Below are 14,712 nucleotides of genomic sequence, written 5' to 3'. Positions count from 1 at the left end.
CAAAAATAATACACTACAACCAAGAAGGATTCATACCAGCTATGCAAGGATGGTTCAACATTAGAAAATCAACAAACATAATCCACCACATAAATAAAAGAATCACATGATCATCTTAATTGATGCAGAAAAGGCATTCGACAAAGTCCAACACACATTCCTGACAAAAACTCTCAATAAAATAGGTATAAAAGGGAAATTTCTCAGCATAATAAAGGGCATCTATGCAAAACCAGCTAATGTCATTTTTAATGGAGAGAGGCTGAAAACATTCCCCTTGAGAACAGGAACAAGAAAAGGATGCCCTTTATCCCGTTCCTATTTAACATTGTGCTAGAAGCCTTAGCAAGAACAATAAGACAAGAAAAAGAAATAAAGGGCATCCTAATTGGTAAAAAAGAAGTAAAACTGCTTCTATTTGGAGATGATATGCTACTACACATAGAAAACCCAAAGACCTCACAAAAAAACTCTTGGAACTAATAGAAAGATTCAGGAGAGTGGCAGGATATAAGAAAAATATACAAAAATCAGTTGAATTCCTACACACCAATAAAGAGAATGACGAAAAGGAAATCAGGAAAACAATACCATTTATAACAGCCCCCAAAAAGAAAAAATACTTAGGAACAAAACCAGGAATGTAAAAGACCTATTCAAGAAAAACTACAAAACACTACTGCAAGAAACCAAAAGAGATCTACATGAATGTTCATGGATAGGTAGACTCAACATTGTGAAAATATCAATTCTACCCAAAGCAATCTACGAATAGAATGCAAATCCTATCCAAATACCAACAGCATTCTTTATAGAGCTGGAAAAACTAATCATTAACTTTATATGGAAAGGGAAGAGGCCCCAGATAAGTAAAGCACTATCGAAGAAGAAGAATAAAGTAGGAGGACTTGAACTACCTGATCTCACAACCTAGTAATACAGCTATGGCAGTCAAAACAGCCTGGTACTGGTACAAAGACAGATACATTGACTAATGAAACAAAATTGAGAACGCAGATGTAAATCCATTCACCTACAGTCACCTGATCTTCAACAAAGGCCCAAAGTCCATCAAATGGGGGAAAAGAAAGGCTGCTGGCAAAAAAATGAAACAGGACCCATACTTCACACCATACACAAAAACTAATTCAAAATGGATCAAAGGCCTAAACATAAAACCAAAAACTAAAAAGATCATAGAAGAAAACATAGGATCAATGTTGATTTCTGAGAGTTTATACTTGAATCAAATTTTGAATATTCTGACCATTATTTCTTCAAATAAATTTCTTACCTTCTCCCTACATTCTCCTCTACTTCTGGTACACAAATTTCACTTACGTTAAAACATTCTGTCTTTTCCCACAGGTCACTGATAACCATGTTCATTTCTTTAGCCTTTTTTCTCTCCATGCTTTATTTTGGATATTTTCTATTGCTTTGTCTTTGGTGATATCTAATCTGCTGTTAACCTCATACAGTGTATTTTTTTCAGACACTGTATTTTTTACTCTGTAAGTTTCATTTGGGTTATTTTATATTTTCAATTTCTTTCATGTTTTCCACTACTTCTGTGAACATATGAAGCATATTTATAGGGGCTGTTTTAAAATCTGTCTACCAAGTCTGTCTTGTCTGTCATTTCTATATTTGCATTCATAGAATTTTCTCCTGATTTTTTATTTTCCACTTTTTTGTATGCCTGATACATTTTCACTGGATGTCAGACATTTTGAATTTTACATTGTTGGGTCCTGAGTTTTGTAGGATTCCTTTAAATCAGTTTGGACTTGGTTGTGGAATGTCTTTGTTTAGTTGAAATCAGTTTATTTCATGGCTCACTTTTAAGCTTTGTTAGGATGGGTCTAAACTAGCCTTTTGACTGGGGAAAGATGATGAGTAGGGGATGACAGGGACTGAGAGTGAATGGAGGGGAATAGGACCAAGGAGCCAAGGAGAGCACACAGAACGATGAACCAGGTCAGGGGAAAAGGCTGAGCAGAGCTGAGGAGTTGCATTTCTGGAAAATTCGATGTATATTCAAAATGGGGGTGGGAAGTTTGTGTCTATGAAAAACTGAGTTAGGTTCTATGCTTAGATAATCATGAATAGACTTGTCATTTACATTAGAAAATTGAGCATGAAGTGAGGCATTTTCTCCATGCACACCTAGCATCCTTGGCTCTACCCACTCAGTGGAAGCACTCTGCCCTCCCCTTTTGTATTAGACAAATCACTGCCACACATTTCCAAAATGCTCTCTTGGTTTTTGGGGTCTCAGAAATTTAAAATATGTCTCTCTTACACTCTGCCCTTCATTGGCCCCAACTCCTCAGTTTATCAGTCATCAGAGGAATCCAAAAGACCCATTTCTTCATACATTCTTCTAGGATAATGAATTCATGCACTTCGGTGGCTGTAGTGATTGCACCAATAGTCATGGCTCCCACACCCACATCTCCAGCCCTGCCCTCTTGCCCCTGCCTCATCCTCTATGTTCTGCCTGTTCATCCTTAAAGGTTTCTCCAAAGACTCCAGTTAACAATACCTATAAACTCTATGGGGCAGTTCTATTGTCCTATAGGGTCGCTAGGAATTGGAATCAACTTGACAGCAGTGGCTTTATTTTTTTTTTAATCCCTTCTCTAAGCTGCTCTTGCTTTTGGAGAGACTGTGTGAGTCTGTCCTTAACTGTACAGAATTCCTCAAACTTTTGTGTGGTCATGATTGGGAAATGGCTTGTTAAATCGTAGGTTCTAGGGAAACAAGCTCAAAAGATATTTCAATAAGCCTGGTCAATTACCTTCATTTACAAACACCAAAAGCAAAGGAAACTACATTTTAACAAGCTCCCAGAGGGATTATAATATAAATTGAAAATTTAAGAACCTTTTCCTTACCAGTTTCATGTGTCCCAACTGTATTAAACCCTTTTTTTAATACAGGAATTTCATGTGTGTGGCAGGGGAGATTGGGGAGCTTGGAAGCTAGCCCCATGCTGAGCATATAATTGGAGTCTTTAGTTTTCAGTGTCAGGCACTGTGGGACCTGGTAGGAGAGGAGGTCTTGGAGGAGGATTTTAATCTTCTGGGTAATCATGATCACATGCCTCCATGTTTTGGTATGTGTAGTTGACAAAGTCTTCTCAGTCTTGTATACAGTGCTTATATAAGGTGCTTTATAATAAAGCTTCGAGACAGGTCCCCTGTCCTTTTTTCCAACCAGATTGTTGCTCCTAATTCTATTCTATACAGAAATTCTACAGGAATCACTGCCAGAGGCCCCAAAATTAATAAAACTAATTACTGTTTTCAAAGAACTTCAAGTCTAGTAGAGGAGACAGATACGTAACAAATAACTATCCAGTAATCAAAGTATATAAGAAGTTCAGAAGGACTAGTGGAGTCAGGGAACTTAATATCTGAGCTGAGGTTAAAAAAACTAAAAGGGATCAATTCAGGTAGTCAAGGAAGAGCAATCCAAGCAGAGAAAACTGCATGTGCAAAGGCAGAGAGATGTAGAACAACACTGTCTGGGTTTGTTGGCAAATGAATGCATGTGGTGGGAGTGGAACTTCCTCCCTGGCCATGAGTGGAAGGAATGAGACTCTGATGGGGTTAATTTGTGAAAATATACCCTTTATGCCACTCTCTGTCTCCTGTTTGCTCAGAAGATAGTTCTTGATGCCACGGCTACAGCCTCTTGCTTTCTCAAGCACAGCAGCTTCTTGAAACCCCCAGGGCTGCAACCTGGAGTCCTGGCTCTGGCCTCCATCCTTGTTCTAGAACAGCACCTTTCAAAGGGTTTTGACTGCAATCCTCATCAATAAAAACATATTATGTTGTGACCTAGAACATACATACACAAATATAAATAACACTTTCATTACTACCTGCAATGCACTTTGATGTCTTATGTCCTATTCTATTGCATCCCCCCCTACCAAAAAAAAAAAAAAAAGTTGTGTGACAGCCACTAAATCTCACAAATCTCGTGAGTCACCACTTACAGTTCGAGAAACAGTGCTCTAGGACTCACATCTTGTGGCTGATTCCAAGTCAAGGAGCAGTACAGTGCAGTGGCTAAGAGCGTGGACTCTGGAAGCAAACCGCTGAAATCCAAATCCTTGTTACCCACTTATTATCTGTGGGACCTTGGGCAAGTTACTTACCCTTCCTATACCTCAGTTTCCTAGTCTACAATATGGGATAATAAGAACACCTACCTCATAGCGTTGTAGTGAGGATTAAATGAGATAATATACATGTAAAAGCCTAGGAAATTGCCAGGCAGCTCCTAAGTGCTGCTTCAGTGTTGTTGGTGGTGTTACTAGTTGCTGCCAAGTTGACTGAGCCTCACGGCAACCACACGTGTGCAGAGTAGAACTGTTCCCTAGGGTTTTCAAGGCTGTGATCTTGCAGAAGCAGATAACCAGGCCTGTTTTCTGGGGTGACTCTGGGCTGGTTCAAACCGCCAACCTTTCAGCTAGTAGTCAAGCGCTTAACCATTTGTGTCCCGCAGGGATTTCTGCTTAAGTATTAATGCTGCTATTATTATTATTTTACTATTATTATTTTTGTCTCTGATCCCTCCTGTAATACCATTCTAAAATAAAGCTAAATTGTGGTACCATTCATGAAAAAAATATTTTTGGGGTTGGGGGTCATGAAAAAAATATTAATACCAAAGGGTTTATTTGCAAAGCTGTACAAAACTACACCGTATGTGGGGCAGAGTGGGGACACCCCCTGTGGATCCTGTTCCCTGCAGGCTATCCCACCCCTTCTGTTTGGGGATGGGGTAGCCTTCTTCCCCAGCCACGGCTCAGTGTTCTGGTGAAAATGGATCTGAAATGTCCCTCCCTGCTTTCCACTAACAAATACTTCTTCACGCACTTTTTGCGACCCACCTAGAATCCCAAACCCCCAAAGTGAGGAGGACTTTCTTCTGACTATGCATCTTGGGGACCGTATTAAAATGTCAGCCACAAAAAGGACAATTGGTTTCTAACCTCATCAATTCAGTGCACTCAATCCAACAAGGGAAAGCACACACACACACACACACACAAAAAGGAGTTCCAAAAAACAGTGCACACCTTTCAGTGACGCCAAAGGCTGGCAGGGCTCAACCCACCCCTCTCAGCCCCTCAAGTGATCTGATGGCAAAACTAAAGGAACAAAAGTGGTATCGAGAACATTCTATTAATCATCCAAAGGACAAATTCAGGAAATAAAGAACTGGAGACTTGGAGTAAATGTTTCATTTGTCATGATGATCAAAAATGGATGGTTAAAACACACACACTCAGACCCTGGCACCCCAACGCTTCATCCCACATGTTCCAGGGTGGAAATGCCTCCAGGTCCCACCCCCCACATCCTGCTGGACTTGTGCGTCCATTGCTCCACCCCGGACTCTGCACTGCACCCCGAACTTCCACTGCTCCAGTTTTCAATTTCCCTCAACATGGCACCTGGATGCTCAGAGTCCAGGCAGTGTGAAGAAAAGTAGAGGACGTGACCTGAGTCTGCAGTGGGCCATGTGGCAATGTCCATGAGTTCTTCTCCATCTCCGTTTTCCAACCTGTCTCCTGCTCTTCCCTCTCCCACCCCATCACTGTTCCCCCGAAACAAATAGGATGGCTTCACTGGTCAATTCTTCACGTTCACAAACACCAAAAGCAGAGGAAACGCCCCTGGGCCACCCTCCCCCTCCCCCCAAACCCCAGTGCTGGGAGAGCAGCCGGCGTCACAGGGCTGCCTCGGGGACTGCGGAGCTGCTGCTGCTGTCCGTCTGTCCTGGAAACTTCTTTGGCCTCTGGGCTTTACCTGGAGGCCTCTTCCTTCAGCTCCTTGTTTTTCCGCACCTCCTCCGCGTGCTTGTCCTGGGAAGAAATGGAGGGGAAATGTCGGGTCACACAAGCCTGCCCCTGGATAAAGGGAGGCTGAGGGGTAAGAGAACCGGAAGTAAAGGATGACCCACACCGGAAGTGGAGAGCAGTGTCTGCAAAGGCGGCCTGAGACAGGGCAGAAGGTGGTAGGCAAGACTCACAGGAGGCAGGTGGGCGAGGCCTGCTGGTGCAACTCCAGCAGAGCTCCGCTCATTGACTTGGGGCTAACCCCCTGTAAGGGGACCCTCTCTCAGTGCTCTCAGGGCCCATCAGTCTCTCCCTCCTTCTGGCCCTTCTGGGGTTTGGAGACTGATTGTTGCGTGACTTGACACAAGAAGCTGCTCACGGCAGCTTGTGCTAGAGGAGCAGGTGGAGCGCACAGGCCTCATTGCAAGCTCCCCAGGCAGTTTGACTGCAGCTTTTGTTTCTTGACTATCTCCTTAGTAAGAGTTGTTTTAACCCCCTTGGTGAAAGGTTAAAGCAATCGACTGCTAACTGAAAGGTCAGCCATTCAAAACCACCACTCTCTGGGGGAGAAAGATGTGGCAGTCTTGCTTTCATAGAGATTTGTAGCCTTGGAAACCCTATGAGTTCACTATCAGTCGGAATCAACTAGATGGCAGTGGGTTTGGCCAAAGGTGAAGGCTCTTCAAGTATGAATTGCCAGAAGAATTTTTGGAAATTTTGCCCAACTCCGAAGAGTGGACTTTCTTACAAGTGTTGTGAAAAGAACCCTCTTTTGTTCCACTGCATAATGAAGCTCCAAAGACTGGAGATCTGAGTTGAGAGGCCTACCAGTTGTGTGACCTTGAGTGACTCACCTCATCCATCAAATCTCACTGTTCTGGTCTTTAAAAGAGGGGGATATATGGAAAGCTCTTTTACCTCTAGAATTCTGTGGCTTTAGTGTTCAGTTCAGGAACTTACTATGGTCTGCCTTACATTACTCCTCATTGTGCAACATCTGTTTCTTGTATTAAGTGGTCTGTTCCGTAAGGGTAGGGACCTTGTCTTTTTCATCTTTGTACCTCCCATTTTCTAATGTGGCTCCTTGCACATGGTGGGTGCTCAATAAATGTTATCTCTATAGAAGGCTGTCATCATTCCATCCAAATGTCAAGAATTAGCCTGGAGTAGACCCACAGAGACAATCCAAGTTCCCAGGGTATACCCTATGCTACAAACCTGTCCCTGGAGAAGCTCTAGAATTTTCCATAACCCAAATACTGTCACAGAAGGTATTGTTGAAGGTGTCCATGGCCTGGTATGGGGCAAAAACAACACGCTTAGCTCCCATCCCACCTCCCACCTTCACCAGACTGAGTAGGGATCAGTGCCCCTGAGAAGTGATGCCCACTAAAATGTTTGCTTCAGACACCTTGCTTCTTTGAGTCTTAACTCACCTGCAAAGCTATTACTCCACAATATGGGCCTTTACAATCACTCCAACTCTAAATCTACCTCCATTTCCAGGTGAGCTCTATGTATAAATCCTAAAAGGTTTTTAGACTCCCTTTCCTTGGCTTCCAAAGCCCCCTGACAAAAGTCTAGTGGGACAGTTGTGTACCGGTCTCCCATGAGGCACTGAAAGAGCTCCATAGACTTGGAGCAAAAAAAGCTGTGTTTCAGTACCAGCTCCATTGCATATTAACTATGTGGCCCTGGGAAAATCATTTTACCTTCTCTGACATGGTTTCCTAATCTGTCAAATATGTATAATATTGGGTTTGGCCTCAATTATTTGTTTTGAATTTTGACTGACAGTCCATGACTCGTCCTATCTCAACTGCAGTTTTTTGTTTTTGTTTTCTCCAAGAGTTTGCTCCAAATCATCCTTCAAATAGCTGGGGAGGCCTGAAGTCAGACCCAGATCACTTCCCTTTCATATGATACATTGCTTCCCCTTAGAGGACAAGCATGGGGGTGGGGGCAGCCACACACTGGCCAACTCCAGGGCCTATGTAACATTCAGATCCCTTGTGAAGAAAGACAGGTCTTTCTAGTAACTATTGCCAAAGGTCTAAGACTATTGGTAGATGGGCAGAAGGAGTAGGGACCACGCTGCTCACCATGGGACGAGGCCACCGATCAGGTCCCTGGAGTCACCGCGCAGCAGGCGGCTCCTGGAAATAAAACACAGAGCTGGAGCTCTCCCAGGAGCTGCAGGAGAAACTGGGGCAGCCTTGAGACTGAGGAAATGAGGCCAGCGTGTTCTCAACAGAATGGGCTGTTATTCTGCTGACATGTGGGACCAACCCCAGTCTCGCACGTTTCTCATATTTAGGTGACACCATTTGGTTTATTGATAAAAGGGAGCATACTGGGAAGACCTGTGCCTCATTCAGTCCATGTCAAAAGGATTGTAGAGAATCATATTTCCTGCTCAATGGGCAACTCAGCTCATCATCCCCTTGGCATAGAGCCAGAAACTCATGTCAGCATGTTTCATTAAATCAAATCAGTCCATTCAAGGATGAAGCTAGGAATGTACCATGCTTGTCTATCCCTGCTGCGTTGCATTATGCAGGCTTCCTCTAGAAGATAAGAGGTATAATTTCCCTAGGACAGTGAGAAGTTTCAATTATGTAACTGGACAGAGTGTACCCCGAGGAATTCTAATGGTCAGTTCACATTTCTTGCCTATGACCTCCCAAATCATTCCCTGGAACTCTCTAAGAATTCAGCCTAATAGAAATATCCCCATTCCTGCCTGAAGCTGCTTCCTCCCAAAATGACATGTAGATCCATGTATACTTGCCATGAAAGAAAGACAGAGTGGCCCAGGAGCCTCTTTTCTGCTCTGGGACTGCTTACCTTCTCCTGCAGACGTTCCAACATGGCGGCAAGGTGGGCCTCCCGGTTCTCCTTATTGGATTCCATCTTCTGGGCGAGTTTTTCCTTAGCCATCTTGATGAAGTTGTTATTTTCCTCAATGGCTTTTTGGATCACTTCCCGCTCATGTTCTCGTTTTTCTGCCAGGTGCTTCAGGAGTTCAGCTTCCTGGTACTAGAGGAGCACAAAGGACGAAAGAGGCCCTTGAGGGTGAGCATCCTGGGGTATATTTTGATCATCCTGGCTTACAAGCTCCACACCCCCAACACAGTCCTCCCTAAGCCTGGTCCCTGGCCCATTAGCAGAAAGCAAGGACGCTTCCTGGATTCTCCCACAACCTTCTCAGCCTCGCACACGATTTGATTTTTCTCAGCCTTCTTTTAAATGCCCTTGGATTTCTTTTTCTCATCGCCTCACTTGTTCATTCATCTAAAAACACTAAATGACCTTATTCTATGTGCCAGGCACTATTCCAGCAACTTGGAAAAGACAGTAAGAATAAGTTATATGTAAATAACTATAACCCAGAGTAGCATGAGACATAAGCCTTAGAGGCAGAGATAAAGTGCTATAGCAATCCAGGAGAGGAGATTATTTTCTGCTGAGGAAAAGCTTACACAAAGACGGCATCTGAGTTGGGCCCCGAGGAGTCAATAGGAAACATCAGAAATCATGCTAAACCAAAAAAAGCAAACCCCTTGCTGCAGAGTTGATTCTGACTCATAGCAACCCCGTGTGTTATGGAATAGAACTGCTCCATACAGTTTTCTTGGCTATAAGCTTTACAGAAGCAGTTTGCCAGATCTTTCTTCCATGGTGCCACTGGGTATGCTCAAACTGCCAGCCTTTTTGTTAAAACCCAGCACAAACTCTTTGCACCATCCAGGGACCTAGAAGTCATGCTAAGGTGGTGAAAATATACTAAACCATGTCCTTCTCCTTGCATTCCTCAATTAAGGAACACTTTCTTTAATTGTGTAGCCTTTCCCTAATTCGTTAATATTTTTCAATGTCTTATTCTTATCACTGTGCATATAAGGCACCTCTTGGTGGCGTATTGATTAAGAGCTATGGTTGCTAACCAAAAGGCTGGCAGTTCGAATTCACCAGGTGCTCCTTGGAAACCCTATGGGGCAGTTCTACTCTGTCCTATAGGGTTGCTATAAGTCAGAATTGACTCAACAGCAATGGGTTAACGGGGTTTTTTCTTGGAGTTATGTAGTGCAGTGTCTCACCCACTAAACTGTAAGCTCCTAGAGGAGACAGGGCTTTTACTTCTTTGTTTCCCTCAATTATGCCTCATTTTCTGCCCTGCACATAGGAATTACTGTTTAAACATAAGTCGATGGTGACTGAACCTCAGCTCAGGGCCATTGCCTCTCTTTTCCAACTGTCTCCCCTTCATGCTGGGATGGAGGAAAGAAAGGGCAGCCCTTACCTTCCGTCGCTCTTCAGCTGCTTCTAGTTTCTTCTGGATCTCCTCCAGTGATGGATCTCGTCGCCGCGGCAGGGAGGCATTGAACTCAGGCACCCCATCAAAGGAAGGTGGCTTCAGGATGACTTCAAAGGACTGGCCTGAGGTGCATTTGTTCAGCTCAATGACTTCCATGTCAGAAATTACACACCAGTTCAGGTCCACTGTGTCTGCTGCAGAGAGCAGAAAAGGTGCTGCTCAGCCCCTGAACGAGATGTAATGTGGGTACCCGTAAATCATGCCCACCCTATGCATGGGAAATCTGGGGACCCCCAGGAAAACCTAATGACCAGGGTCCTGGGTCAATCCTGAACATCGGTACCTAAAGTCAGTGGGCCCAGTTGTCTGATGGCTCTGAGAAAGCTGAAGGAGTTTGTAACCACATAAGGCTTCAGGCTCTAAGAGAAGGGTTCCCAGAATATGTAATGTTTGAGAACAACTAGCTGCTTCGGCTTTTGTTTCTGCAGCAAGCCTCTTCCCATAGTTGAGCTCTTGCTCAAATTGTAATCTATGGTGACAAACAATGGTGGCTTTTATCCACCACCCACCACCCATCCACTCGTTGTTCAACTACCAATCTAATTGCTCAGCCTGTTTACATCTATCCCCTTCATTTCTCCTACCCTGCTCTCTTCTTTCTCTCCAGTCAGCACTGTCTTTCCGCTGGCTTTGATCTTTTCTCCTACACTGTCTCCCACACCAGCCTAAACAGAAAAAACAATCTCAGGTAATCAGAGCACTCCCATCTCTCATTTCCAGACCAAACCCGTCCCTTTTCATTAACCTACAGGAAATTAAGAAGGGACCTCTTCCCTGATTTGGAGCCCTGGTGGCGCAGTGGTTCAGAGTTCTGGTGCTAACCAAAAGGTTGCCCATTCAAATCCAATAGCCGCTCCTTGAAAACCCTAATAGGGCAGTTCTTCTCTGTCCTATAGTGTTGCTATGAGTCAGAATTGACTGCAATAGGTTTTTTTTTTTTTTTTTTTTTTTTTGGTTTGTTACCTAATTGGAGTTCATGGGTGGTTCAAACGATTAACATGCTTGGCTGTTAACTGAAAGGTTGGAGGTTCAAGTCCACCCAGAGCCTCCTGGGAAGAAAGGCCTGGAGACATACTTCCAGAAAATCAGCCCTTGAAAACTCTATGGAGCACAGTTCTACTCTGCCACTCATGGGATCGCCATGAGTCAGAGTCAACTTGAGGGCAACTGTCCCCTCCCACCCCCCGCCCCGATCATCCCTGATGAGGACATTGCCATTTTGTGCTTCCTGCCTTTGGGATTCTCCCTGTCATAAAGTCACCCACAGCATCACTATCACAGAGCCTCCTTGGGTTGCTGCAGACAGAAGTTGTCTTCCTACCTCTGGCCTCTCCTTCAGCATTATCTACCCACCACTGAGGAAAATGTCTGCCATGTAATCTAGCTATTTACACTGTTTTATAAGGTTGCTATGAGTCAGAATCAACTCGAAGGCAATGGGTTTTTATCTTCTCTTCTAGTCTAAGTGTTCCCTGAGGGCTGAATCCGTGTCTGGTTCATCCCTGCATTCTCCACAGCATTGATTTGTTAAATGAATGAACAAAAGTTAAGCTAAGATCAAGAGTACTCTGTGGAGGGTCTGACGCAGATCTTGAACTTGGCTGCCTAGTCCCCTAGGCTGCAGCCACACACCCTGCCTTCATCACTGTGCTTAGACCCTCAGAATAAGATGTGATGGTCTTACTGGATCTGAGAAAGAAAACGTGACATGGGAAGGGTTTCATGAAATTGGGGTAGAGGATACCGTCTGTACTCATGAGAATAACACACAGGAGACCTTCACCCCTTATTTTCCTAGCTGTGGTCTTCACTTACCTTCATATTTATAGGATGACTTATTCAGAGGATCAGCCAAGAAACAGGAACAAAACAAGGACACCAGGGGGAGCTCTTTCATCTTCTCCTTGTAGGCTGCAGACACACCCCAGACAGATGAAGATGGTGAACCCCCCAGACTCAAAAGCCAGCATCTGTGTGAGTCTGGGTGCCTGGGCACCCAGGACTCCTGACACCACACAGGTGCCCAGACCACCCAGACCCATGCCTGGGCTAGGGATCTAGCCGCTCCGTTTGCCCCACATTGCCCTATTTAGGTTTTTTGGTACGATTCAGACCTACTCTGTTTACATACTAAAATTTTAGCCTTCCAGAACACCCAGATGACCTTATCTTTCCGCCCAGTTCATCTCTTCTTCTCATAATACCATAAGCAAAATGTCCTCAGAGAAAGGCCCCAAGCACCAGTGCCCTCACTCTACCCTGTCACCCTGGACTGAGCTCTCTACTCCCCACACTTGCCCCAGGATATCCACTTCTTTTGCTCCATGTTGCAGAAAATCGTACTTCATTTTAGTCAGAGTGCTTAGCATCCTGCCCCAAGGGTAAAGAAGCTGGGGGGGACAGGAGCCATCCTTGCCTCTGGGCCCTTCCCCCTCACCGGGTGGCAAAATCAGGCTGTGTGCCTTCTCTGACCTTCCCAGCACAATGATCAAAGCCAGAGGGGCTGGTGTCCTCAAGGGCTGGGGTAATGTCCCCACCACCATCTATTGTGTCTTTATTTGGGAACATCATGAAAACCAGGAGGCTGCAGGTAAGAGCTGATGGTTTGGTGCCCTGACCCCCCTGCCCTGCCCCAGGTGTTTCACAGCCAGTTTTGTGTGTTTCTGTGAGTTAGTTCTCTTCCCATCCTGAGGTCACTGTTGCTTGTGACATGCCTGGCACTGCAGGCTCCTTCAGCGGAAGCTTACTCACAGCACAGTGGCCAGACTCTCTCCCTCATTTCCTTTTACAAATTTGAAAATAAAACTAACTGCAAAAATAATACATGTTTATTATAAAAACATTAAAAAACACAGATGAGCAAAATGAAGAAAAACTCAACTGTAATCCCACCCACCATCTAGAGATAATCTTTTTTAACTCTTTGGTGTAGTTCCTGTCAGTTGTTTTTTTTTTTTTTTTCCTGAGCACATATAGGTACATACAGGTATGTACAGAAGTACCCTATGCTACGGTGCCCTATCACAGAAACAGATTTTGTACCTACCAGCTAGGGTCATGTTTTCTGGGATCTGGTGGTTGAATCTGGCTGAAAGTCACAGAGTGGATCTGTCACCACCTCAAGAAGCTGCACACACCTAAGAAAAAGAACGTATTTTACTGCTGGCAGGTTATTCTCCTAAGGAAGTTCTTTAAGCAACAGGGAGAGGATCTCCCACCTCAAGGCCCTCTCCAGACCAACTCTCACTTCCCCAAACGCTGATGCTCAAAGGACCTCAGACAGCCCTTTTCCACATTACACCAACCAGGCTCTGTTTCCATGCATTAATGATGGCTTCATAACTGACTTCCCAGTCTCAAGTCCCCCCAAAACCAAAAGCAAAACCTGTTGCCATCAAGTCAATTCCAACTCATGGCAACCCCATGTGTTATAGAGTAGAACTGTTCCATGGTTTTCTTTTGCTGTAATCTTTATGGGAGCAGATTGCCAGGTCTTTCTTCTGGGACATCGCTGGGTGAGTTCAAACTGCCAACTTTTAGGTTAGCAGTCAAGGGCAAACCATTTGCATCACCCAGGTGCCTTCATGCCACCCAGAGTATGCAAACATAGGTTTCCCAAAACTGCATTGGACAAGGGATATTCACCTGTCTCCCTGTGTAGCTCAGTGGCCTAGTCCAAATTAAGGATTGGTGTGAGAGACAAAATCCTAAATCAGAGTCACCTGAGAGTTTTTCTCAAAATAACTGTGTCCTGAATTTCTCCCTATATATACCCTAGGCCACTTCCCAGCCAAATCTGATATGGGGTGGTAGAGAATTGCCAGTTACTATAAAAATTTTTTTTTTTATAAAGGTGATCCAACCGAATGTGGAAATTATAGAACAATATCATTAATATCACATGCAAGCAAAATTTTGCTGAAGATTATTCAAAAACGGCTGCAGCAGTATATCGGTAGGGAACTGCCAGAAACTCAGGCCAGTTTCAGAAGAGGACGTGGAACCAGGGATATCATTGCTGATGTCAGATGGATCCTGGCTGAAAGCAGAGAATACAAGAAGGATGTTTACCTGTGTTTTATTGACTATGCAAAGACATCCGACTGTGTGGATCATAACAAATTATGGATAACATTGTGAAGAATGGGAATTCCAGAACACTTAATTGTGCTCATGAGGAGCCTTTACATAGATCAAGAGGCAGTAGTTTGGACAGAACAAGGGGATACTGATTGGTTTAAAGTCAGGAAAGGTGTGCGTCAGGGCTGTATTCTTTCACCATACCTATTCAATCTGCATGCTGAGCAAATAATATGAGAGGCTGGACTACATGAAGAAGAACAGGGCATCAGGATTGGAAGAAGACTCATTAACAACCTGCCTTATGCAGATGACACAACCTTGCTTGCTGAAAGTGAAGAGGGCTTGAAGCACTTAATAATGAAGATCAAAGACCACAGCCTCCAGTATGGAT

At 44.2% G+C, this 14,712-nt stretch overlaps 1 protein-coding gene across 6 annotated transcripts; it reads right to left on the bottom strand.

Moving 5' to 3' along the window:
- Positions 1–5,827: 5,827 nt before the first annotated feature.
- Positions 5,828–13,598, bottom strand: STMN4 (stathmin 4). 6 transcript variants are annotated; one of them, XM_003412462.2, is made up of 6 exons: positions 13,285–13,598; positions 12,054–12,149; positions 10,823–10,903; positions 10,164–10,372; positions 8,708–8,899; positions 5,828–5,887 (listed from the first exon to the last, which is right to left on the bottom strand). In XM_003412462.2, exons 1-6 carry the CDS (start codon positions 13,295–13,297, stop codon positions 5,828–5,830), a joined length of 651 nt encoding a protein of 216 aa, XP_003412510.1. In that variant the 5' UTR covers positions 13,298–13,598. The 6 variants fall into 6 exon arrangements, with proteins under 6 accessions (XP_003412510.1, XP_010590656.1, XP_010590657.1 ...); XM_010592353.3 differs by lacking the exon at positions 5,828–5,887 and adding an exon at positions 7,996–8,016; XM_010592354.3 differs by lacking the exon at positions 10,823–10,903.
- Between the last annotated feature and the right edge of the window lie 1,114 nt (positions 13,599–14,712).

This window comes from Loxodonta africana, chromosome 19 (genome assembly GCF_030014295.1).
Source record: "Loxodonta africana isolate mLoxAfr1 chromosome 19, mLoxAfr1.hap2, whole genome shotgun sequence".
Taxonomy (NCBI): Eukaryota; Metazoa; Chordata; class Mammalia; order Proboscidea; family Elephantidae; genus Loxodonta; species Loxodonta africana.
The sequence above is the reverse complement of the archived record's forward strand: the minus strand, read 5'-3'. Positions and strand labels throughout refer to the sequence as shown.